This window comes from Haliotis rufescens, unplaced genomic scaffold (genome assembly GCF_023055435.1).
Source record: "Haliotis rufescens isolate VD_foot unplaced genomic scaffold, xgHalRufe1.0.p SCAF_1, whole genome shotgun sequence".
Taxonomy (NCBI): domain Eukaryota; kingdom Metazoa; phylum Mollusca; class Gastropoda; order Lepetellida; family Haliotidae; genus Haliotis; species Haliotis rufescens.
In genome coordinates this window covers 23,383,023-23,410,129 of record NW_025963779.1, presented here as the reverse complement: position 1 = coordinate 23,410,129, position 27,107 = coordinate 23,383,023, and the positions used below count along the sequence as shown (strand labels likewise).

Sequence of the window (27,107 nt, the reverse complement as noted above, 5' to 3'; positions counted from 1 at the left end):
GTCATTGAACCAGAAGTGCTTATAACTTTGTTAATAATGTACCTATGGATATAGGACTTTCTGTTACAAAGTTGTACTGCATTGGCCTTGTTATTCCCCGAACTGGAACTGATGTTATAACTTTGTTGTTGAGGTGGCTGGCTATGGACTTTGGCATGGGACTTTCTTTCAAAGTTGCTCCACTTGGCATTTGTGATGGCCACTGGTATGGGACTTTCTTTCAAAGTTGCTTCACTTGGCATTTGCGAGGGCCACTGGTATGGGACTTTCTTTCAAAGTTGCTGCACTTGGCATTTGTGAGGGACACTGGTATGGGACTTTCTTTCAAAGTTGCTGCACTTGGCATTTGTGAGGTCCACTGTCACCTGATGTAAAGTTTAAATGCTTTGATCCATGTCGTGATGAAAAACATTGTAAACACCAAGTTTTTGGACAGTAGGTGTTCCACATGAAATAGAATAATGCATTTCCTTTGAACAGGTGGGGTGTGAGTGTCTCACAGATAATGCAGATCCAAGGGTTCAAATGTTAGGTCATGATGCTTCTTTAGCTGTTAGCTGTAGTGGTCACTGATTGTTTGGTTCATGAAATAGTTATTCCCACACTTTCCAGGGTATCGGTCAATATCCCAACAGAGGAGGTTGTGGCACCACCGAGGCACAGCCTGTCCCCGGTAAAGCACTATAACTGTTTTCAGAAAGAACTACTGTACTGTTACCAAAACAACAGCCAAGGAATCACAGTTTATTTATTTCTTATGTATGGTATCAACATCATGTACAGTCGCTTTGATAAAATGTACAAGCTTTAAAAATATTTACCTAAATTTAATTAATGAGGACTCCCTCAATAGAATCCGACCTCAGCAATGCCGGAAAAGTCCATTTTATGCACAGGTGGGTATTTCCAGCATATTCTCATAATTCTTATGTAAATTACCTGTACCTTTTCTCCCAATGACAACTGTCATATTCTCTCCCACTTTTGGATGCGATTGATCGCAATCGCGTTTATTTGTGTAGCCCAGCTACATCTATGGGGAACAACTCATGAGACACTCCCCTCTCAAAAATAACATCGGCCATTATACGACGTAATCATGTTGCAAGCGCATGTTTGAATCTCCAGATATCTCATGATGGAACAATGTTTTATCGTGAAATAAACCACACCTTGTTCTTCATTGTTCTTTGCGATTCATCATGTAGCTATCTTATATTTGCCAATAAACATTAGTGTTATTACCATGCGTGTATATCCCCATAATGACAGGTTGACAGATTTGTAAGTACCTTTTGTATCTGATTATCAGCATGGGGACATAATATAAGTTGTAGGAGGATCACGAGGGCTACATTGAATTTTATGTGTCCTGCGTTAGGTATTATACCACTCGCTGAATCTGCCCCTGAGAAATCCATGTGCAGCCTGTCTCGCTTGTGGCGGAGTATAAGGGATATATTCTCCCACTGTGAAATTTATTTTCCTCCAAGGCAGGATATATAGTATTTTAACAAAATCATGTGAACCAATCAGATCTCATCATTCTGACATGGAAATATGATAACTCTCTTTGTAACTGATCACAGATGAAAAAAAGCACCTTGTCTGGTGATTCTATTGTATGGAGATGTACATTTTACACTAATCATTTCACTGGGCATTTCATTGGATGGATTCCATGAGAGTTTCCTAATGGGGTTAACATATCAGGTTTCAGTTATTCTAGGCATTTGATTGGCTGAATGTGCACCCTTCTTTTTTCGGGACTAAAATTGGTAGTTCATCATTCATTCATTGTATGATTATTCATAGCCACATGCAGTAACAAGAAGGGTTCATATTTGCGTTTTTATAATAGGTTGATTCAGTTAAATCACATGCCGCCAAACATTCCACAAGTGCATTGTAGGGCCGAGCTAACACATGTAAACATATCCAACTTTCTGTGTCTCTGGTTAACGTGAGTTGTCGTGTTTTCGTAGAATTTGTAACGTTGTTTCCACCACTAATGTTGGCAGACTGCAGACACTGCAAGCCATGAAATAGTGTGCTTATCAAGTTGGTTGTGCTACATCATGCCATAAATCGGCATGAATCGACAGCCGTGATAAGGAATTGCCGTGGGATTAACAACTGCGGTCATTCTGTTTGACTGCTAGATGTTGCTAAATGCCCTTCACTGAGCAACAGGTGTATGTACATGTGTTATGTAACTCTTCAAGGGCTGCTCATGCCTTTGTCCATAGACAGCCATAATTCCTAGGAAACCAACACCTGCTTGGACAACTTTGTAGCTGCTTTGGTACAGACACAATGGTTTAATTATGTTTAAGAAAACCTGGCGGCATGAGAGATGGTTGACATCATATTGCCATATTTCTTCCAAGGTTATAACATTCAATTATCCAACAAGTTTAAGGAAACTATTTCACCGATAATTAATGTGGCTGTGCCATCTTGCTTGACAGTAATGAAAGAACAATTTTAACAAGGATACCTGAGATCACTGGGGAGGATATTTGACCAGCGCCATGATATCAGCCCATTAACGTAACTCAAAAAGTGTACTTCATCACAGTGTACTTGGGGGGGCACGGGTGGTCCAGTCGTCTAAGGCGCCGCGATTCGCTGTGCAGAGTTGCGTCCCTTGGGCACGCCAGAAACCTATGATTGTGGGTTGGAATCCCGGTTCGCCCCGATTATGTTTCTAGGTTTGTCAGCACCATACCCATGCTCGTGGGTTTCACCGAAGTGGTAAACGTCTGAGACCTGCATCACTTCGGGCTTTCCTCCCACATTAAGCTGATACGCCGTGATATAACTGTAATACTGTTAAAAGCGGCGTTAAACCCAACTCACTCACTCACTCACTCACAGTGTACTTGTCAAAACTGAGTTCGAAAATTACTCTCATTTTTAAAAATTTTTTTACAGAGTTATGGCCCTTGATCCATAGAGGTTATCATGCGAGTGTGTTTTGGGATGGTAAATATCTTGTGTTAGGAATAAACATTGTATTTAGCGAGCCTCAGCGACCTATTTCGATCAAATCCAGCTGTTTTAATTGGGGAAAGGTTTCAAAGCCACAGAGGTCTACAAACACAGGTATGGAAAATGATCCTGCTAGGCTACTAGTGTCCTCACTAAATTTCTCGCAATTTATGTCTCCAAAGTTGCCAAAACTTGTAAAATGCCTAAGCTTTGTCACAGTTCGACATTGATTTTCAGTATATTGGACTATTCTTTTGATAATGATGGCAATGTTTGCTTTATCCTGCCGAGAAACCTACTCGTTATATGATAAATGTTATTCCCCGCCATGAAATGGGGCGCGTGATATAAGAACGGAGTTCGACTGCATTTGTCCATCCGTCTGTACGTCCGTCCGTCCGTCCATCTGTGCATCTTTCCATCCGTTCTTCCGTCCGTCCATCTGCTACTAAAAGGGGACAATTTTTTCAAAAACTATTAAAGCTTTTTGTGTGTATTAATTTCTCATTTAATCATTTTTTATGTAGATATAAAGCGGCCCAAGTACCTATCTCTTCTTATGGCTTTATAGGACTCTAATTCTAATGTGCCCCATCGTTGTAATGCCGTTTTCTTTTTATCTCTCAGTACATGCCTATATCATGATCACACATGGACGAACGGTTGAGACAGACATTCTTCTCACCTGAAGAAGCCCATTTAAATAGTCCACTCATGTTTTTGTGGGGGTGGGCAAGAGCCTCGTGATGTCCCTGTTGTAATGAAGAGTTCCATAATGGAAGATGGTATTGGAAACAAAGGATACTGGTTTCTTTATATCTAAAAGAATGAAAATCAAGAAGAAGGGTGTACTGGTCCCCGAGTGTTCAGGGTTGTGACCACCAGGGTGGTTTAGTGATCTAGGGCATCTGCCAGGTGAGTGGAAGGCATACCAAAAGATCTTAAAAGATGGTACTTGTTGTTACACTGCCAGGCGCTTGACATTAAGGGGAAAAAACCACAAGGACCGGTCGGCTTGGAGGCAGTATACTGTGACCTAATGGGGTATTCATGTTAATACTGATGCATGGCATCTCAGTGAGCTAGCACTATAAAACCAGCATTAGTCCATTCAGTAATGTTAAACGTGACATTTAACCCCATTTCACCTCACCTCCTCTGGTCTGTGAAGGTGACCTAGACATGTTAATTTTTAGAATACAACCTCATGAAAAATGTATAATATTCACATTATTCTATGGTTGTGAGAAGTGGCTTGCACCATGAAATTGCTGTACGTTATGTAAACTTCAAATTGCAAATTTATGTGAGCTTGAATAATCATAGGAGAGCCATGTTTTCATGTTTGAGTATCATAATGTATTGTATTGTTTGGTAAGATATTGATGAAACATGTCTATGAATTATCAATATATTTATCAATACATATATCATGCAAGCAATGTTGTATCCATCTATGATCATGCATTCATGAATGTGGTGCGATGCAAATGTCCATCATCATCATCATTGTAGTAACATTTATTTATATATAGTTTATATATTGCATCCTGTAGACATACAGATTAAGAATGGACACAAATAATATTCACTGCGAGTCTTTACTGTTGAAATGATTGAAACTAGTAAAGGTAAATCATGTACCCAATTTATATCTGATATCTCTTTACTGATAAGAAATGTAATCAATGTTTGGACAATCTATATAAGATTTCTTCACCTATCACCATGTAGAGATTCCAACTTCGGAATCCCCATATGCATTACCATAAGGCATCATACATACCGTATTCGACATAATAAGCGCCCCGCTCTAATAAGCGCCCATGGCGATAATTGCTAACATATTGACTAGTGAACAATACCAATTAGCACCCCTTCCGATTGATCAATGTACACAAGATTTATTTATTCCTGTATAATACGCACTCATATGTAATATGCACCCTTAATTATGGGCAATTAAATTATGGAAATATATATCTGTCGTATATAAACATTTCAGGCTGTCAGCATGAACCACGAAATTTATCTTTCAACTCTGTTTTTTCCATCAAAATAATATCCTAATAAGAGCCCCATATTTTTTAATTTTGAGAGCGCCCTGGGCGCTTATTACGTCGAATACGGTACTTTGCATGTTATTTGCTGTTGCTACAGTAGTTACCTCAGACCCCTATCTTTACTTCCCAGGACTTACAAATCCATAGACCAAGGTAATTCGTGGTGTCACCCCTCTGGTATTACGAGATCTGGCATTTTCTCCGCCATGATATGCTGGTCTGTGGGTTTGAATCCCAGATTCGTAAATGTTATGATTAGTGGTTCATGAGTGAGGGAGTGAGTGGGTATGGTTTTACATCGCTTTAAGCAATATTCCAGCAATATCACAGCAGGGAACACCAGAAATGGGCTTCACACATTGTACCCATGTCGGGAATTGAACCCGGGTCTTTGGCGTGACAAGCAAACGCTTTAACCACTAAGCCACCCGACCACCTCCCTTGGTTCATGAGTTCTTCTTAAGAGGTTAATGTGTTTGAACTGGTTCACTTTGGGCTTTCCTTTCACATGAAGCCTGCACACTGTGATATGATTGAAATACTGTCAGAAACTGTGTGGAACCCAATGTCCTCACAACATGTGACTCAAGAACAATTACCCTTGTGTGAAGAGGGATACACGACCTTGTCGAGTTATTGTCTGCTGTGAGAGTAGCACTTCAATTTTAATTCACGATAATTAGGACCCACTCACTCAGCTGGCAAATCTCTCATGTTTTCTATCAGGAGTGAGTAAAACAGGTCAAGGACAGTGGCAGGTCCTATCAGTTAATTGTACCCAGGTCAAGTATCACATGTAAAAAATGATAAGACAGAGAATATTAAGGTGTCTGGGAAATATAGCATGACGTACAACAAATTGTTTAGAGTGGGAAGAATGAATGTACAACAGCTTTGTTTCAATCTATGCATAATGTACACAGTTGAGAGCCAGACTCCCTTCCCCATTAGCACTCAGCCAGTCATGTGCAGTGAAATCGGTCAATATTACACAGGTCAAACATCACATGACCTAAAAAAATTTAGACTGTTTTCAGACAATGTCTGTAATTATTGACATATCATGTGTAGTCCCAGGTTTGGTTCAACAGTCGACCAAATCGATCAATATGGCAGTGGTCAGTGGCACCTGAAAGTGACAACCACATGCTGTACGTGTGGCATAACAACCTCTATCTGGATGTGACAGATCCAACACTGACAGTATCTTACAATCACATGCTGTGTGACATAACAACCTCCATCTTCATGTGGCAGTGGTCAATGGGCACCTGAAAGTGACAACCACATGCTGTACGTGTGGCATTACAACCTCTATCTGGATGTGACAGATTGAACACTTACAGTATCTTACAATCACATGCTGTGTGGCATAACAACCTCCATCTTCATGTGACAGATCCAACACTTACAGTATTTTGAGCATGCAGCTCATGTACTATTATTACTGTGTTTTGTATGGAGAATTGTGCTTGCATAACTGTGTCAACAAAAAGCAACAGAACAATGCCTGTCAGAGGTGCTACTTGTTTCAGATAGGGGAGAATGGGTAGCCTAGTGTTTGAAGTGTTTGTTTGTCACGCGGAAGACCCAGGTTCAATTCCTCACATGGGTACCATATTTTAAGACTGTTCCTTGTATCCCCCCATCGTGATATTGCTGGAATATTGGTAAAACCGGCAGAAAGCCTCACTCACCGACCCTTTTAGAGAGTGCCAGGATAGGTGAAGAAGCTGTTTGAAGCTTCTTGCAGAACAGGTCCCCAGTAACCCATGCTTGTCATGAGAGGTGCAGGTTTAGAATGAGGGTAGATGGTGGGATCTCGATGATTGTGTATCAATCGATCATTACACTGACAAATCACTGGCGTTTCTAGTCCATTCGCAACTGTTGACCGTCATTATGGCTGGTGTCACTCAAACACTCAGAAGTGAGCTTTGTGCTTTGGATTGTGGGAATGAAACTAGAATTGATCATTTGTGTAAACCAGCGACTGTAAACCGATATGGTCTCTGTGTAAACAGTGAAATGGGTTGTGATGGTGTTTGTTGTTTGTAACTTCTGTAACAATATGTTTCATATGTTTGTTGTGACAATGATGCATCCAAATAAAGAAAGTCGAACACGTGCGTTCGCAGTTGGTGAGATAGAGTGGGAGAGAAATTGCATCTAATGTTATGCTCATTCTGATGTGAAAGAGTTGCGATGTTGCACTCTTATCTACAAATTTCAGATATTCAGCGAGTTAAGGTAAATACAATATTCATTAATCATGAAATATTTAAATTCATTTATTGCTGGAGGATATCTACATTAAATGTTGTAATGCATGTAATGTAAATGTTAAATTTGAGATGATCTTAATGTGAAAATAAGGGAAATATGATATGATAAAGTTTGAAGATGAAGGAAGAACTTATATATGTTCAGAGTGAGAAGAATAACAATTATAACAGCCTTGTTTCAATCCCAGTTTATTGTGCAAGAGATACATGATTCTAGGGAGTTTGTTAGACAGACTTCCTCCTTTATATGCGGTCCAGCCAGCAGTGTGGAGTTTCAAGGCCACAGTGACAAGCCCAGCCACACTGTTCCTCCAAGTGTTACCCATCCCTCAACTACTGACAGCCTGTGTAACCTACCCTCCCAGATTGGATACCCTGACATTACGTAACCTTATCCCCTTCCTGGCTGGATCCAGCCCCACTCCTGGACTACAGCCCGGGCTAAGCTCCGCCCCCATCTATTTATAGCTGACCCAGCTCTCAGTCAGGCAGGCATGACATATTGAAGTGAGAACGAAGAAGATTTGTGCATGGACCAGGCTCTCAGATAGAACCAGTGAGAAACAGCAGCCTTGTCATACTTCACGGTGTAGGTAGATAACCCCTGTGTGATACGAGGTATATATCCCAGCTTGTATGTTGTCTTATAATCCAGGAAGTATTTAAATGCCTGGCACATGGTTTGTTGGCATTGCCTGGCCTGCTACCATGTGCTGACTGACTGAGTGCTTGCTATGGCAAGAAAGGATTTGCTTACATTGCTGGGGTGTACAATCTGACTGCATTGTGTTGAGATATGGACCTCTTTTAACAGTAGCATGCTCTTGTGATGGGACAATGCATGATGTATACTAGCTGTCATGATGCCACAATGTTCTCAGCCTGTGTAACAATGTTTACTTTGGGTCAGCAGGATTGTCTTGTCATCCTGGCACTTACTAGATGTGTAAAGAGTTGAGCAGGAGAACAGTGGCTGTGAAGAATAATTGTTTAACTGGCAGAAGCAAGCTCTGTACTGAGTGATCTTGTAAATGTGCACACAGCCTTTGTAGTAATTCCAACAGTTATCCCATTATCAGTGATAATTCTGTGACTATTAGTGACCTCATATTCGTGAAAAAACAAAACAGTTCTGTGTGATATTTGGGAGCCAATATTGTTTTGCTAAATACCGTAGGAAAGAAATAAGCTCTTGTCTGCTGGCCTGTTGCACTTTAACCCGTTTTGAAGTTTATCTTTGATGTAATTATTACTCAGAGAGTGCTTAGACAAACTACTTGCTTCCCTAAAGTTTGTACACTTTGTGATATGCAAATTATGTCTATATTTTTCATTAGGCAGGATTACACATCTTGCATCAGGATCAGATGGCGCTCATATTTCATGGTTCTCTTCTAAACTTTTTTCCAGAGCTCCTGCAACCCCAATAGTCTTCAATTCATGACACCAGACTCTTTAACGTCTTTGATGAGGTTCAAATATCAGTCAAAATACTTTGCTGAGAATTTGTAGGATTGACAAGACACATCTTTCAGCAGGTAGGACTCGCCTAGTAAGAATCATTACATCATTCCTGGGTGTCCATCAGTGTCAAAATAGTGGGATAACTGCGATCAATTTAACCGCGATCAGTTTAACTGAAGTATTGATGTGTGCCACATGGGTGTCCATCGGTGTCAAAATAGCGGGATAACCGCGATCAGTTTAACTGAAGTATTGATGTGTACCACATTGGTGTCCATCGGTGTCAAAATAGTGGGATAACCGCGATCAGTTTAACCTCGATCAGTTCAACTGAAGTATTGATGTGAACCACATGGGTGTCCATCGGTGTCAAAATAGTGGGATAACCTCGATCAGTTCAACTGAAGTATTGATGTGTACCACATGGGTGTCCATCGGTGTCAAAATAGTGGGATAACCTTGATCAGTTTAACTGAAGTATTGATGTGTACCACATGGGTGTCCATCGGTGTCAAAATAGTGGGATAACCTCGATCGGTTTAACTGAAGTATTGATGAGTGCCACATGGGTGTCCATCGGTGTCAAAATAGTGGGATAACCTCGATCAGTTCAACTGAAGTATTGATGTATTTAATCTCACTTTTTCAACACTTATCTTATATGGGAAAGAAAACAAGCCTTGTGTAGTGTAGAAGCAGTTTTCAAGGCGTACAAGGTGTAGAATAACATTGTTGGTTGTCATTAGTTTTGTTGTCTGAATTCTGATTGAGATGGGCCCTGTGGCATTTATTTGCACTTTATTATGCAAAGACGTTGTTTATAAAACAAAAGGGCAATACCAGCAGTGTTATGGTCTTAATATAGATGCATAGGCATAGACTGCAAGATTAATCTTTTGATGTGCCCTAACCTCTTTGTGAAGCTTACGAAACATTGATTCGTTCGGACCTATTTTTATTAGGATCAGGTGTAGTTAAAGTAATTACCGAATGCTAATTGCTTGGTCAGGAACCAGGCCTAGTGAAAGGGTTTCACATCTCTTATGCTGTTGGGTGTGTTGAGCTTGTTGAAATTTGTATAGGACATGTCAGTGAACTATGATTGGTGTGGTTAGCGATAAATTAAGAACACAAACATCTAAAACATAAATCAAGAATGTTGGCATAATATGTCTGTCAGAGTATGCATGCAAAAGTGATAGGTCGTAGGGAAAGAACAACCTTTACCAATACAGGCCTCATGCACAAGGATAATTTAAATTATTATTTGTTTGTTGTTTAACACTGAGTTCAGCAAATTGTGGTCTGTAAATAACTGAGTCTGGATCAGACAATCCAGTGACTGACATCACAAAGCTGATCGTGATAAATAGTCAATTGATTCATCCAAGAAGTCGTGAATCATGTCAACTGTGACACAACCTTTGAACTAACTCCGAACTTGTTCCTGTCACAGAGGAGTGAGAAATGACATTGTTTTGAATTAATGTTCTACTTAATCATAAAAATATCAAGGAATACATCAAAGTGTTTGTTTTACATCAAAGATTCACAACAAAGGTGATGATTATGTTTTCATTTCCTGAGACATGTGACATAATGTGTTAGAGCAGGTTCCCATCACTCTGCTTGGTGTTACTGCTTGCTAAGAGTGACAAATTCGGATCGGTTTTCTACTTGGCGACTGAAATGATAGCGTGTCATTGTACCTGACGGTGTTGGAGGCTGCTGATCCAACTGCTGATTTGTCTGGCTGAGACGACCGCCTCCGTGGTCTAGTGGTAGAGCGTCCGCCCGGAGAGCGGAAGGTCCGGGGTTCGATCCCTGCCCGCATCATACCAAAAGACGTTAAAAGATGGTACTTGTTGTTACCCTGTCTGGCGCTCGGCATTAAGGGGCTGAAACAAGGACTGGTCGGCTCGGAGTCAGTATACTGTGTCTGAGTGGGGTATTCATGTTAAACTGCGGCATGGTATCTCAGTGAGCTAGCACTATAAATCGGCACCAGTCCGGACTAGTTCAAGCAGCCACACAAACACACACACGTACATGCACGTCGCTATATAAGTGCAATAATCTTGGACGCGACGTTAAACCTCATTTCACCTCACCTCTGGCTGAGACTCGAGTATCTGCATGGTGTTAAATGACATTCACTCACGACTAAAAAGGTAAATGGTATATGTCAGGCGGGAGTGCAGTAATCTGTTTCTTAACCGCATAATATCGCACCTTTTTAGTCACAAGTGGCATACTGGTTACTACTCAGACCTCGTGCAATATCAGTGTCAATGGTCATAATGCAATGTAGATAAGATCAAAGATCAAACATGTGTTAAACACTCGGAAACCATAAAGTTTCGACACAGACATGGGTGAATTTGACAGGAGCACAAGTAACTTATCACTGAATTTTTCGGTATTTGTGAAAAAGACCCGTGAAGACCTTGCCATAAGAGGCGACTATGCTTGCATAAGAGGCAACTTATATGATCGGGTGGTCAGGCTCGTGGACTTGGTTGATACATGTCATCGTATCCCAATTGCGTGGATCGATGCTCATGATGTTAATCACTGGATTGTCTGGTCCAGACTCGATTATTTACAGACAGCCATCATATACCTGAAATATTGCTGAGTACGGCATTAAACAACAAACAAACAAGTTTGCGAAAAATGGCACCTTGTTGTTGGTCAGTATATTAATTCACCATCTATGCACATCCCCTTATAGTGCTGATAATCATTTAAAATGTGGGTCTATTTTGTTCCTGTATGTATATGAAGACATATTGTGGACATTTGGCTGAATTGTGCCTTTCTTGAAGCAGCAAGTTCAAAAGAGGGTAGGGTTTGTTTCTGGTGCCAGACCTTTCATAGTTTCTATTTTGTATTGGTGCCCATCATTTTCACAGAATTCCAAGATAATTTATTTACAGTTGAGCTTGCAAAGATGGCAGGAGATTTGGGTGACTTCTTGTTTATCAAATAATTCAGTGAACATATTTCTTGGCAAATGACATTTCAAAATAAAGTTAACAGGTTGTTTGTTTTAAACCATATGACTCAGGAATCAATGTATCAATATGCATAACTACATTTCAACAATTTTAGTGCATTTGTTTTTAACGAGACAAATAAACGTGAAAATGATAGATAGAATTCACCACGCATAGGGTATCTAAGACTTAGTTGATGTTACCCATATTACAATGAACTTGTTATGAATACTCCATATTTCAAAAGAGGAAGTGGGTAACATATAATAGGCTATTTATATTGCGCTATTATTACTCTGGTCACTGGATAACTGTGCACTCAAGAATCATTCTCAGCTCCCTGGGGAATATACAACCCAAGCTGCCTGTTAGGTGCTAGAAGGTTAACAACCGTATTGCCATCTCATCCTACCGGGTACCCATTCACTGCTGGGTGAACAGAGGCACATTTCGAACAAAGTCACTTGCCCAAGGAGATGCCACATATGTTAGGTAAGTGGTTAGAATGTTTGCTCATCACACTCAAGACACAGGTGTTATTCACCTCATGGCAACAATATGTGAAACCCGAAATAACCGTTCACCTTCCCGAAACTACAGTTATAACAAACTCAAAACGACCACTAATTTTAGTTTGTTATAACTGTATTTCATTATAAACATATATACAGGCAGGGGTCCGGAAACGGTCATATGTGCCGGACATATTCCTGCTGTTTGCTGTATATATGCTTTATAACACAGCATATATACAGCAAACAACCGGCACCAAAAAAATGGTCATCACCCGTATTGCTTTGTGAAAGAGCAATGTACTTGTCACGATTGTGGATATAATTGCTTCTTATTCATTAATTCGAAATATCACACTAGCATTATGTCTACCATGTGAGGACATGCGTTATCAAGAGGGAACCTGATTGATAAAATTAAATTCTCGTAATCTCTTTGTGTGTATAACATAAGACCATACTTTTGTTATACATATATATCATGAAAATGTGTGTTGTTGCCATGGTAATGGCTGATAGCTGATCATGTTGCTCTGACCTGGTGTGATTTTCCTGCTTTCTAATGACTGATGCTGTCTACACTGACACCTCAATAAGGGAACGTTGTTGTGTCTAGAGACTGATACTGTCTACACTGACACCTCTGTAAGGGAATGTTGTTGTGTTCAGAGATTGATACTGTCTACACTGACACCTCTGTAAAGGAACGTTGTTGTGTCCAGAGATTGATGCTGTCTACACTGCCAGTAATAACTCCTCAACAGGTGATCGATGTGTCTAGAAACTGTCTACACTGACATCTCTATGAGGGAATGTTGTTGTCTGACACCTCTATAAAGGAACGTTGTTTTGTCTAGAGATTGATGCTGTCAACATTGACACCTCTATAAAGGAACGTTGTTTTGTCTAGAGATTGATGCTGTCAACATTGACACCTCTATAAAGGAACGTTGTTTTGTCTTGAGATTGATACTGTCTACATTGACACCTCTATAAAGGAACGTTGTTTTTGTCTAGAGATTAATGCTGTCAACATTGACACCTCTATAAAGGAACGTTGTTGTGTCTAGAGATTGATGCTGTCTACACTGACAACTCTATAAGGGAACGTTGTTGTGTCCAGAGATTGATACTGTCTACATTGGCACCTCTATTAAGGAATGTTGTTGTGTCCAGAGACTGATACTGTCTACATTGACACCTCTCTAAGGGAACGTTGTTGTGTCCAGAGATTGATGATGTCTACAGTGACACCTCTATAAGGATACGTTGTTGTGTTCAGAGATTGATGCTTTCTACATTGGCACCTCTATTAAGGAATATTGTTGTGTCCAGAGACTGATACTGTCTACATTGACACCTCTATATGGGAACGTTGTTGTGTCTAGAGATTGATACTGTCTACATTGACACCTCTAAAAGGGAATGTTGTATCTTGACAAAGGCACTGACCTCAATAGGTTAATGTTGTTATTCTGACACTGATGTCTTGACACTGACTACAGTAATACTTGTCTATATGAGGCTGTCCTTGCTACTTAAACTCAAATAGTAAAGCACATCATTTTGTCATGGAGTTTGACAGTGACAGATTGCAGAAACAGTGTTAATCTGTATATAACTAGTTCCTGTAAGGCAGTCAATCACCACAAGCTTAGGACATGCCTGTTGCTTCCCATCTGCTGAAGGAATTTCTTCTCTATGTGTTTTATCTACCTATCTGTTGGTTGTCAAAGTGGAAATGAGCTGTTGGTTGGTTTCTCTGCATTGAAATTATTGAGTACAGCCAAACAAAGAGGTAGTGAGAGTATTCTTATTGTTAAGTTTGACTTTTTGTCATCATGGAACATTTAACAAGTGATTAACAGATCTGTCAATATAACACGGAGTTTTGTCTGACATAAATAATGTGAAATGACATGAAGTTTATAGCTACCTTTTCAGAAGAACATATGATTTATTTTTTTGCTTTGAATTACATTTCATAGTTCCCCATAAATCCTTGCAATATTGCTAAAAGCAGTATAGAACCCGTCTCATTTATGCATTCTCCCACACTCATATTGCCATTGATATTAATTATCTCAGCTCGTCTCCAGTGCTCACATGATTCTGATCCAAATTAAAACATTTTTTAACCTTATTTCCCAGTATGTCCTGCCACTTTTGTTTGTAATTTTGTTTGTTACCTTTTCATATCAGAGATAATTCTTACAAAACTTCTACCTCTATTACATATCTGCCATAAATCCTGTAACTAAAATATTCAGAATTTCAAAAGACGTCCTCTTTTTCCTGTGTGTGCTGGAGTCAGCATCTACTGTAGTAGTAGTAGTGACAATCTAGCACCTCGTAGTAGGTCACATTAACCTAAAATTATTCTCATAAGATTGCTATAATAAGAGACATATATAAATGAATATATTTTTAAGGTAATAGTGCTGCTGGAAGAGACTACATGCTCATGAGTATAGCTAAGTGACGTCAGAAACAGAAGTGATGTAATCGATGGTATTATAGGTCACTTATCCAGGTTTATTATGGTCAAAATCAGCGAATATAACGGTACATGTAGTGATAATATTACATATTTAACTGATTATTGACATAGTTTCTGATTTTCAAGTCCTCTAGGGGAATTTCAGAGGAAAATATCTCAGTAGGATTAGTATAAGTAAATAATGGTTTCCAGAATAAGGATTGCTGTCAGTTACACAGGGAGCTACTAGAGGCAGATCCCACTGGATCCCTCTAGTATATTCTGGCAGAGATGTAATAGAGGTAGAAGTTTCGTAAGAATTATCAAACAATAGTTATCATTGTTAATAATTCTAACAATACTACCTTTATTACTTACGAATTACTCCCTCCCACCTCCCCAATTCATCTACCTCTAGTAGGAGATGAGGGAAAAAAGGTGAGGTTGCTGCCATTATGACGTCATGGCTTGGGTACTTACGAGACTACTGGGGGCACAGGTGGCCCAGTCGTCTAAGGCGCCGCGATTCGCTGTGCAGAGTTGCGTCCCTTGGGCATGCCAGAAACCTATGATTGTGGGTTCGAATCCCGGTTCGCCCCGATTATGTTTCTAGGTTTGTCAGCACCATACCCGTGCTCGTGGGTTTCACCGAAGTGGTAAACGTCTAAGACTTGCATCACTTCGGGCTTTCCTCCCACATTAAGCTGACACGCCGTGATATAACTGGAATACTGTTAAAAGTGGCGTTAAACCCAACTCACTCACTCACTCACTACGAGACTACTTGGTGACAACTAGTTGTGTGTAATTGACAGTGAAGAGGATGTCTGTTGAAAATCTGACAATTTTAGTTAGTGTGATTGAAGCCAAAAAAATACAGGATTGATATGTAATAGAGGTAGTATTCTTAGAATTATTAACGATGATAACTCTGGTTCGATATTTAATGGTGATATATATCATTTCAGCCAATGAGTGGCCTGCGGAGAGAGCGACCAGTACGGACGAGAGGTGAGTACTTGGTATATAGCCTTTTGTCAGTAGCAGCAGAAAGTTTGCATCATGTTGTGTTGTGGGTGACGGCATGAATTATGTCTACTTCTACAGATATATTGATTGTCAGTACAGTATTGGAAGATCTGCACTGAGGTCTAATCAATATGGGGGGGCACAGTGGCCCAGTTGTTTAAGCTGCCATGATTCGCTGTGTAGAGTTGCATCCCTTGGGCACGCCAGAAACCTATGATTGTGGGTTCGATTCCCGGTTCACCCCAATTATGTTTCTAGGTTTGTCATCACCATACCCGTGCTCGTGGGTTTCACCGAAGTGGTAAACGTCTGAGACCTGCATCACTTCGGGCTTTCCTCCCATATTAAGCTGACACGCCGCGATATAACTAGAATACTGTTAAAAACGGCGTTAAACCCAACTCACTCACTCACTCTAATCAATATGGACATCCCTGATCAGTAGGTCGGTCATCAGTTGAACCATAATGGACGCACTGAACATGTGTCAAGAACATGGCATCAATGAAAACCACAGGAACAGGGAAACAGGAACTTGGACAAACTTCCTTGTGGTGTGGGCTGGGCATCAATAAAACCATCATTTCACAGACACACAGGAACAGAAATGGGAATATGGATGCCAGATGACGAACCTCCGTGTGTGGAGAACATGGCATCAATAAAACCATCATTTCACGGCCTAACAGGAACAGAAATGGGAACATGGATGCCAGGTGACGAACCTCCGTGTGTTGAGAACATGGCATCAATAAAACCATCATTTCACGGCCTAACAGGAACAGAAATGGGAACATGGATGCCAGGTGACGAACCTCCGTGTGTGGAGAACATGGCATCAATAAAACCATCATTTCACGGCCTAACAGGAACTGAAATGGGAACATGGATGCCAGGTGACGAACCTCCGTGTGTGGAGAACATGGCATCAATAAAACCATCATTTCACGGCCTAACAGGAACAGAAATGGGAACATGGATGCAAGGTGACGAACCTCCGTGTGTGGAGAACATGGCATCAATAAAACCATCATTTCACGGCCTAACAGGAACAGAAATGGGAACATGGATGCCAGGTGACGAACCTCCGTGTGTGGAGAACATGGAATCAATAAAACCATCATTTCACAGACACAAAGGAACAGAAATGGGAACATGGATGCCAGGTGACGAACCTCTGTGTGTGGAGAACATGGCATCAATAAAACCATCATTTCACGGCCTAACAGGAACTGAAATGGGAACATGGATGCCAGGTGACGAACCTCCGTGTGTGGAGAACATGGCATCAATAAAACCATCATTTCACAGACACACAGGAACTGAAATGGGATCATGGATGCCAGGTGACGAACCTCCGTGTGTGGAGAACATGGCATCAATAAAACCATCATTTCACGGCCTAACAGGAACTGAAATGGGAACATGGATGCCAGGTGACGAACCTCTGTGTGTGGAGAACATGGCATCAATAAAACCATCATTTCACAGACACACAGGAACAGAAATGGGAACATGGATGCCAGGTGACGAACCTCCGTGTGTGGAGAACATGGCATCAATAAAACCATCATTTCACAGACACACAGGAACAGAAATGGGAACATGGATGCCAGGTGACAAACCTCCGTGTGTGGAGAACATGGAATCAATAAAACCATAATTTCACAGACACAAAGGAACAGAAATGGGAACATGGATGCTAGGTGACGAACCTCTGTGTGTGGAGAACATGGCATCAATAAAACCATCATTTCACAGACACAAAGGAACAGAAATGGGAACATGGATGCCAGGTGACGAACCTCTGTGTGTGGAGAACATGGCATCAATAAAACCATCATTTCACGGCCTAACAGGAACTGAAATGGGAACATGGATGCCAGGTGACGAACCTCCCTGTGTGGAGAACATGGCATCAATAAAACCATCATTTCACGGCCTAACAGGAACAGAAATGGGAACATGGATGCCAGGTGACGAACCTCTGTGTGTGGAGAACATGGCATCAATAAAACCATCATTTCACAGACACACAGGAACAGAAATGGGATCATGGATGCCAGGTGACGAACCTCCGTGTGTGGAGAACATGGCATCAATAAAACCATCATTTCACGGCCTAACAGGAACTGAAATGGGAACATGGATGCCAGGTGACGAACCTCTGTGTGTGGAGAACATGGCATCAATAAAACCATCATTTCACAGACACACAGGAACAGAAATGGGAACATGGATGCCAGGTGACGAACCTCCGTGTGTGGAGAACATGGCATCAATAAAACCATCATTTCACAGACACACAGGAACAGAAATGGGAACATGGATGCCAGGTGACAAACCTCCGTGTGTGGAGAACATGGAATCAATAAAACCATAATTTCACAGACACAAAGGAACAGAAATGGGAACATGGATGCTAGGTGACGAACCTCTGTGTGTGGAGAACATGGCATCAATAAAACCATCATTTCACGGCCTAACAGGAACTGAAATGGGAACATGGATGCCAGGTGACAAACCTCCGTGTGTGGAGAACATGGCATCAATAAAACCATCATTTAACAGACACACAGGAACAGAAATGGGAACATGGATGCCAGGTGACAAACCTCCGTGTGTGGAGAACATGGCATCAATAAAACCATCATTTCACAGACACACAGGAACAGAAATGGGAACATGGATGCCAGGTGACGAACCTCCGTGTGTGGAGAACATGGCATCAATAAAACCATCATTTAACAGACACACAGGAACAAAAATGGGAACATGGATGCCAGGTGACGAACCTCCCTGTGTGGAGAACATGGCATCAATAAAACCATCATTTAACAGACACACAGGAACAGAAATGGGAACATGGATGCCAGGTGACAAACCTCCGTGTGTGGAGAACATGGCATCAATAAAACCATCATTTCACAGACACATAGGAACAGAAATGGGAACATGGATGCCAGGTGACGAACCTCTGTGTGTGGAGAACATGGCATCAATAAAACCATCATTTAACAGACACACAGGAACAGAAATGGGAACATGGATGCCAGGTGACAAACCTCCGTGTGTGGAGAACATGGCATCAATAAAACCATCATTTCACAGACACACAGGAACAGAAATGGGAACATGGATGCCAGGTGACGAACCTCTGTGTGTGGAGAACATGGCATCAATAAAACCATCATTTAACAGACACACAAAAATGTGTCACCATGACAAGTATACAAACTTCCTATTAGGCAGAACATTGCAGTCCATGGATACATCATTTCACATGAACTTCCACACAAATACCATTTCACGAACACACAAGAACATGTTTCCAGGGCACGGAATCCATTGCTCCATTATTTCAAAGATATCATTTTGTTCCAACTGATCAGTTATTGATTGTAAACTACTAAGCCTTTGAACATGTTGAAAGGCATACTGAGACGGTTTCAACTTTCATGTGTTTAATACTTGCATGTAGTAAGTGAAATATCCCTTCACTAAGATAAGGAGTCTAATTGAACATCTGACAATCCCAATAACTCACCTAATTTGCCTCCCCTCCTCTCTCTCCTACTTCCAACGGACCTGGCCTTCCTACACCCCAGGCAGTTGGCGGTGTGACCTCAGTCAGTGAAGTCAGGGCAGGGTGTGGTGTGACCTCAGTGTAGTCAGGAGAGGGTGTGGTGTACCTGGCCAGGCAGTTGGCGGTGTGACCTCAGTCAGTGTAGTCAGGGCAGGGTGTGGTGTGACCTCAGTGTAGTCAGGACAGGGTGTAGTGTACCTGGCCAGGCAGTTGGCGGTGTGACCTCAGTCAGTGTAGTCAGGGCAGGGTGTGGTGTGACCTCAGTGTAGTCAGGACAGGGTGTAGTGTACCTGGCCAGGCAGTTGGCGGTGTGACCTCAGTGTAGTCAGGGCAGGATGTAGTGTACCTGGCCAGGCAGTTGGCGGTGTGACCTCAGTCAGTGTAGTCAGGGCAGGGTGTGGTGTGACCTCAGTGTAGTCAGGACAGGATGTAGTGTACCTGGCCAGGCAGTTGGCGGTGTGACCTCAGTGTAGTCAGGACAGGATGTAGTGTACCTGGCCAGGCAGTTGGCGGTGTGACCTCAGTCAGTGTCGTCAGGGCAGGGTGTGGTGTGACCTCAGTGTAGTCAGGACAGGATGTAGTGTACCTGGCCAGGCAGTTGGCAGTGTGACCTCAGTGTAGTCAGGGCAGGGTGTAGTGTACCTGGCCAGGCAGTTGGCGGTGTGACCTCAGTCAGTGTAGTCAGGACAGGGTGTAGTGTACCTGGCCAGGCAGTTGGTGGTGTGACCTCAGTGTAGTCAGGGCAGGGTGTGGTGTACCTGGCCAGGCAGTTGGTGGTGTGACCTCAGTGTAGTCAGGGCAGGGTGTAGTGTACCTGGCCAGGCAGTTGGCGGTGTGACCTCAGTCAGTGTAGTCAGGGCAGGGTGTGGTGTGACCTCAGTGTAGTCAGGGCAGGGTGTAGTGTACCTGGCCAGACAGTTGGCGGTGTGACCTCAGTGTAGTCAGGACAGGATGTAGTGTACCTGGCCAGGCAGTTGGCGGTGTGACCTCAGTCAGTGTAGTCAGGGCAGGGTGTGGTGTACCTGGCCAGGCAGTTGGTGGTGTGACCTCAGTGTAGTCAGGGCAGGGTGTGGTGTACCTGGCCAGGCAGTTGGCGGTGTGACCTCAGTGTAGTCAGGGCAGGGTGTGGTGTACCTGGCCAGGCAGTTGGTGGTGTGACCTCAGTGTAGTCAGGGCAGGGTGTGGTGTACCTGGCCAGGCAGTTGGCGGTGTGACCTCAGTCAGTGTAGTCAGGGCAGGATGTACATGCCTGGGCAGGCAGTTGGCGGTGTGACCTCAGTGTAGTCAGGGCAGGATGTACATGCCTGGCCAGGCAGTTGGCGGTGTGACCTCAGTGTAGTCAGGGCAGGATGTACATGCCTGGCCAGGCAGTTGGCGGTGTGACCTCAGTGTAGTCAGGGCAGGATGTACATGCCTGGGCAGTATCCCCAAAACGTTTATGAACACTGAACAGTGTTTCCTTTATCCAAAATTATGCCTGGGACCGACAAATATAAGGGTTGAAGGTCCCTGTGTCAGGAAGAAATTTCCATTGAAAAATATGTATCATATCCTCTGAATCGCTGGAAATATTAATTTATTCTTTTTCAAAAGCTGGTGTGTCAATTTTCTGTAATGTCCTATTAGAAATCCCTGTTCTAAAAATAGAGCACAACATCGGCCAATAATAAAATGCAGGATAGTCACTGAGATAGCAATGTTTTGATTTTCATTTTTTATGTGATCTTTGTAACCTCAACACACATCACTTCATATACGCTGATGTAATGAAGCGACATTTTCCGAATGCATGCTTGACATGTGTAAATGGTGGGTCAGCTTCTCAGAAGCAGATGACATTATTTGTGGAAAAGATAATGATGCCACAGTTAATTATTAGCGACTGTGCTAAACATGTACTACAAGATAAAACAAACCCAGGCTTTGGTGTTTTAAAATTAGCAGACATAATCTCCCTGTTCCAGTCAGCAGTGTACCAGCTAAATGTCGGTTTAGCCTGAAGAACCGTATTCACGTTGATAGTCCCACCTGCCTCAGTCGAAGACATCTGAACAATCTCATATTCAATATGCATGTGGATGTCAACTCTTCCAAATTAATAAAAGAAAACTCTAAATCAACAAGGTACAATGTTTCTATGTCATTTTTACCTCGATTATTTCCAGACTGCCATCGTATAGCTGGAATATTGCTGAGTGCGTCAAACAACACACAAACAAACAAACAAACAAAAATTGTGAGACAGCAAGGACCAGTATTTTCGTTGCTACTGGCCCAGATCACTTGCAGATGAGATACCAAAGAAAACACTGATGAACTTATGCAGCTGAAAAATAATCATACATAGAATTTATGATTGGTTACCTGTTTAGAAACTGAAAGCAATAAAATAATTTGGAAAAGCAGGAGCACATTGTTTTTTCAGCACTGATGGTGTCGTTGTGACATTCGCTACATTTCACCCTTGCTGATAACCTGCGACTTAAAGGGCCAGTATGCGGCCATTCTGAAGCATTGTGTACAAACATCAGCCAATAACCCCAGGGCCTACTTGCCTCTGTTTGCCTTATTCCACAAGAGAAGTTTCTGCTCCAGTGATCACACTGCAGGTGCAGGCCTAAAGCAAGCCGTTCACTGCGCTTTACATATTGTTTTGCTCAAATATATAGATATGCTACTACACTGTGCAGCATTAGATATTGGCACTAGTCCTGTAGTCCTTACGAAACTGCCGAATAGTAAAGGTATCCTTAGGACTAGTAGAAATTGGCCCATTTAAAGGGTTTTGCTATATGTTATCATTATAAGGACTAGTGGACAAAAACTGTTAGTTTCTAACCCTGCTGTGACAGGGAAGTGCATGACAATATAGCTTACACATCAAAGTGACAATATTGCTGGGGCTTTGTCGGGCTTTGATGACAGCACATGGAGGATAAAGTCTTTTCGCGTCTTGGAATATTTTCTCCATGAAAGTTAAACATTTCATGACAAATGTATATCTAAATGTGTAGGCTCATGAAACAGATGAAAAACATGTGCAATATCTTGAATGGACTATGTTCGATGTGATGATGTGACAGAGGTACTAGCTAGGCTGGCCACAAGGAACTCTGGGTAGGAGAGTGATTGGCTTCATATGACTGAGACATTCATATTGTAATCTGGTCTTTGATAAACACTAGCTTCTAATGCAAGCAATCTGGCAATTGGTATTTTGTAATTCATCTGTAAAAAATACACACAAAGCTTTCTCTTCGATTTTCCTCTAATAAAAACATGACCGAAGCCAGTTATTCTCTGCAGCGCAGGTTGTCGGCTTTGCTGTGTGGAGCTGTTGACCGGCTTTGCTGTGTGGAACTCTATTGTTTTGGTTAGAGAATTGTATTGTGCATGAACTAAGGGTGTGATGTCACACTCGGAAATTATTTCATGCATGATTTATGACACCCAGAACCATCAACATACTGGCTCTTTAATGTGCAGGTAGCAATATCCCAGGGACTTCCCTTTGTCTACGGTAGAGAAACCAATAAAGCATGTTGATTGGTGAAACAATGGAGGATTATAGGGGCCGTCTCACAGGCATTTTATGTGCATTCTGCTTGAAAAAAATCTAATTATCTATAAAATGAGTTAAATTAACAATGATGAACTTAGTTCACCCAAGTTTTAATAAACTGACAAGTGAAATTACTGAACAAGTGGACGAAGATCAGTTTCATTGATAATGTTCACTCAGTTTCATAAATCCTATTTACTCAATTGTGGGACCTGTGAAGATCCGGGTTAGAATAGGTCCTCAGCAACCCATGCTTGCTGTAAAAGGTGACGATGCATGTTGTAAGAGGCGACTAACGGGATCTGATGGTCAGGCTCGCTGACTTGGTTGATGCATGTCATTGTATCCCAATTGTGTGGATTGATGCTCATGATATCAATCACTGGATTGTCTGGTCCAGACTAAATTACTTACAGACCACCGTCATTTTGCTTGAATATTGCTAAGTGGGGCGTTTAACAACAAACTATTGTGGTATGTAAACTTGATGTTTGGAATTCATCTTCATGTGGTTTGGTGGTTGTAATTAAGTCTTTGAAGGATGCAAGTATTGTATCAAGAATAGGCGCAGAAACAGTATCCTCAGGACTTGCTGTAGGCGTATGCAAATGAAAAAGAAAACAATTACCAGTAGCCATGTTAAATTAGTATTTATGATATCGCTTCGGGACATTTCGTCATGTTTCAATCACAAGATCCTGTGCTTGTAACAACAGTGGCATGCTTAAGCAACCTTTACATGTGGGCTTTTTGGGAGTAAACCAATATCCCACCTGAGTCATGTTTGTCTGGACCAGACAATCCAGTGACTGAACACATGATCAATGATCCACACAGTCCAGGACAATCATTGGTTATCATGCAGCCTCGAAATTAATTTGGTTAATCACAAGCCTTGTTGAGGTATTTTGCAACATGAGTTAATAAGTGACTGATAATCTGTTATTCCACGTTGGAAACAGGTGTTATTCTATATTTTTCCCATTGTCCTTTCTATAGAAATGTGTGTCACAGGAAGAGAGCTCAATTGATCCATAGTTATGACAGCCTTAGATAAAAGATAGTTTCAAGACTAGTCCCAAGGACTAGTGTAAATCTTTTGTCACTAGTCTCCAGTTTGCAGCTAGTCCTGCTTGAACAAGACAACATATTTTATGGAGTTTACATTTTCTTTTAGTTTTATTCAGTTCCAATTTGTAACAAAATTTAGAACTTTAAGAACTGGTTCATAATTAAAACGCTCAAATGCGCTGCAAGTCCATGAGGACTGCTGTCATTGGATGTTTTTCCTTGTCTTCAGCAAAAGTTAGTAGTTTTGGGCTAGTCGACAAGCGTGAATTTTGAAGGCTGTATAAACATTAATACAATGTAGAACATCAGTTTCACTTATAACGACAGAACAAAGCCTCAGGAGCAGAAAGTAAATATTTTCTTAAAACTCAGGCTAATTTATAATTTTTACTGCACAGTAAACGGCATAAAAAATATTTATTGTTTTAACAGGAAAAGAATGTGCTACTTGCTAAGGCAATCTGCCCCATTTAAATGGATAGTAAAGATGAAATATGTGACCAGCCATGAGATAAGGGAACTTATGGGTGAAAAATCACATTTGACTTTTCATTATATTTTAAAACTACAGTATCTTTGAAACACACAAATACAATTCACAAGCTCCAATTCATATTTTTTGCAGAGATACATAACATCAAACACTTGGATTCATTTTCTGACTTAAAACTGTTTAAGTAATACCTTTTCGACGTAATAAGCGCCCTGCTCTAATAAGCGCCCACGGCGATATTTGCTAATATATTGGCTAGTGAACAATCCAAATTAGCACCCCTTCGGATTGATCAATGTACACAAGACTTATTTATTCGCGTACAATACGCACTCGTGTGTTATATGCACCCTTAATTATGGGCAATTAAATTCTGGAAAAATATATCTGCCGTACATAAACATTTCAGGCTGTCAGCATAAACCACGACATTTTTTTTCCCCACCGAAATAATATTCTAATAAGAGCCCCCTATTTCTAATTTTGAGAGCCCCCTGGGCGCTTATTACGTCGAATACGGTAATAGCAATTTTTAGATATAATGTCTGATGAATTGAAAGTAGACATGTATGCTGAAATGTTTTGAAATAATGTTTTTGTTACATTACCAACTAACGAGAGAAAAATTAGATATTGTTGTAAGTCCGCACACATGGTGATCTTCACTGAAGTAAGTTGACATTAAACGTCTTTATGACGTCAAAGCACAATTATATCCAAGCACCATAAGGTCCCTTTTCTCTTGGTGGGTCACATATATTATTATTTCACTTTTCGAAATGGCTGAAGAGTGCTTAACATTTTGACAAGCAACCATCTCAATACAACACACAGAAATCATCTCAGAAGAGTCAAGTGAAAACATCACAGTACAACCGACTGAAACCATCTCAATACAACCAGAGCAGGTCGGGTAGCCTGGTGGTTAAAGCATTCGCTCGTCACACTGAAGACATGGGTTCGATTCCTGACATGGGTACAATGGTGAAGTTCATTTCTGGTGTCCCCCGCCGTGATATTGTGGGAATATTGCTAAAGCTGTGTAAAACCATACTCAATCACTCAATACAACCAACTAAAACCATCACAGTACAACCAACTGAAACCATCACAGTACAACCAGCTGAAACCATCACAGTACAACAAGCTGAAACCATCTCAGTACAACCAACTGAAACCATCTCAGTACAACCAACTGAAACCATCTCAGTACAACCAACTGAAACCATCTCAGTACAACCAACTGAAACCATCTCAGTACAACCAACTGAAACCATCTCAGTACAACCAACTGAAACCATCTCAGTACAACCAACTGTAACCATCTCAGTACAACCAACTGAAACCATCACAGTACAACCAACTGTAACCATCACAGTACAACCAACTGAAACCATCTCAGTACAACCAACTGTAACCATCTCAGTACAACCAACTGAAACCATCTCAGTACAACCAACTGAAACCATCTCAGTACAACCAACTGAAACCATCTCAGTACAACCGACTGTAACCATCTCAGTACAACCAACTGAAACCATCTCAGTACAACCAACTGAAACCATCACAGTACAACCAACTGAAACCATCTCAGTACAACCAACTGAAACCATCACAGTACAACCAACTGAAACCATCTCAGTACAACCAACTGAAACCATCTCAGTACAACCAACTGTAACCATCTCAGTACATACAAGCAAAGCCATCTCAATACGACTAAGTGAAATCAATGTCAATCTGTATTTAAGCAAGGAATCTCAACACTTAGATAAAGTGAAAGTTTTTCCATATATTGTGAAATCATGTCAACTGTTAGCATCATTATACTCATCAACTTCGCTCACACCATACCAGACAAAAATATTGCAGAGACAATGAAATCATGCCAAACAAACCAAACAAAGGTTTTCCACAGATAGTTCCATCTTGTTGGCCTAACCTAATAACATATCTTACTCCAACACTGACAGTCAAAAGTCATGTTCAAGTTGAAAAAATGGTTCAACTCGCAAAATGAAATCATATGCGAGTGAGATTTCTTGTATATCCCTAGACATGCAGGCCTAGTAAATTGAACGAAGCTGTGCCAAGTTTGTGGTAGTCTTTGCTCCACTGACGGAATGAGCAGGCCCTGTAATTATGGTATGGCCAGCATAATGAACTCCTAGCAACATTGTAACAGTGCCAGCTGCCTGAACCAGAACCTGTGGTCAGAATCTGTGGTGAATCCCGCCACAGCGACATTCATGACTCAGTGATATAACAACAGAGGCAAGCTGGAGCAGCTTATGACCTTGAACCTCCGGCAAACACAATTCATGACTCGGTTGGGTCTGTTGCCACTGAATGTTCCAGGTAAACAACCTACTCTTCATGTTGTGGGTAATTCTGATCTATCATAGTCAGAGGAAGGATGATGTACCATTGTGTTGTATGTTGTATTGTTGTATTGTGTGATATATTTTGTATTCATTGCTGTTTGATGTTGATGTTGTAACCAAGTCCACTTTGGTATACTGTGCTATACGTGTTAGAAACATTGATTTTAACTTGGACTATATTACATA

At 41.3% G+C, this 27,107-nt stretch overlaps 1 protein-coding gene across 9 annotated transcripts in view; it reads left to right on the top strand.

Annotated features, from left to right (window-relative positions):
- The window catches only part of LOC124131631 (protein kinase C-binding protein 1-like), a 67,854-nt gene that overhangs the window by 11,627 nt on the left and 29,120 nt on the right, over positions 1-27,107 (top strand). For 3 of the 9 annotated variants that reach the window (XM_046495031.2, XM_046495026.2, XM_046495027.2), the window contains exon 3: positions 15,765-15,807. In XM_046495031.2, the coding sequence (XP_046350987.2) occupies positions 15,768-15,807 (40 nt within the window). In that variant the 5' untranslated portion in view covers positions 15,765-15,767. Of the gene's footprint in view, positions 1-7,811; positions 7,961-8,752; positions 8,881-15,764; positions 15,808-27,107 lie in introns of those variants that run through there. The other 6 variants (XM_046495033.2, XM_046495029.2, XM_046495034.2 and 3 more) reach the window with 3 other exon arrangements.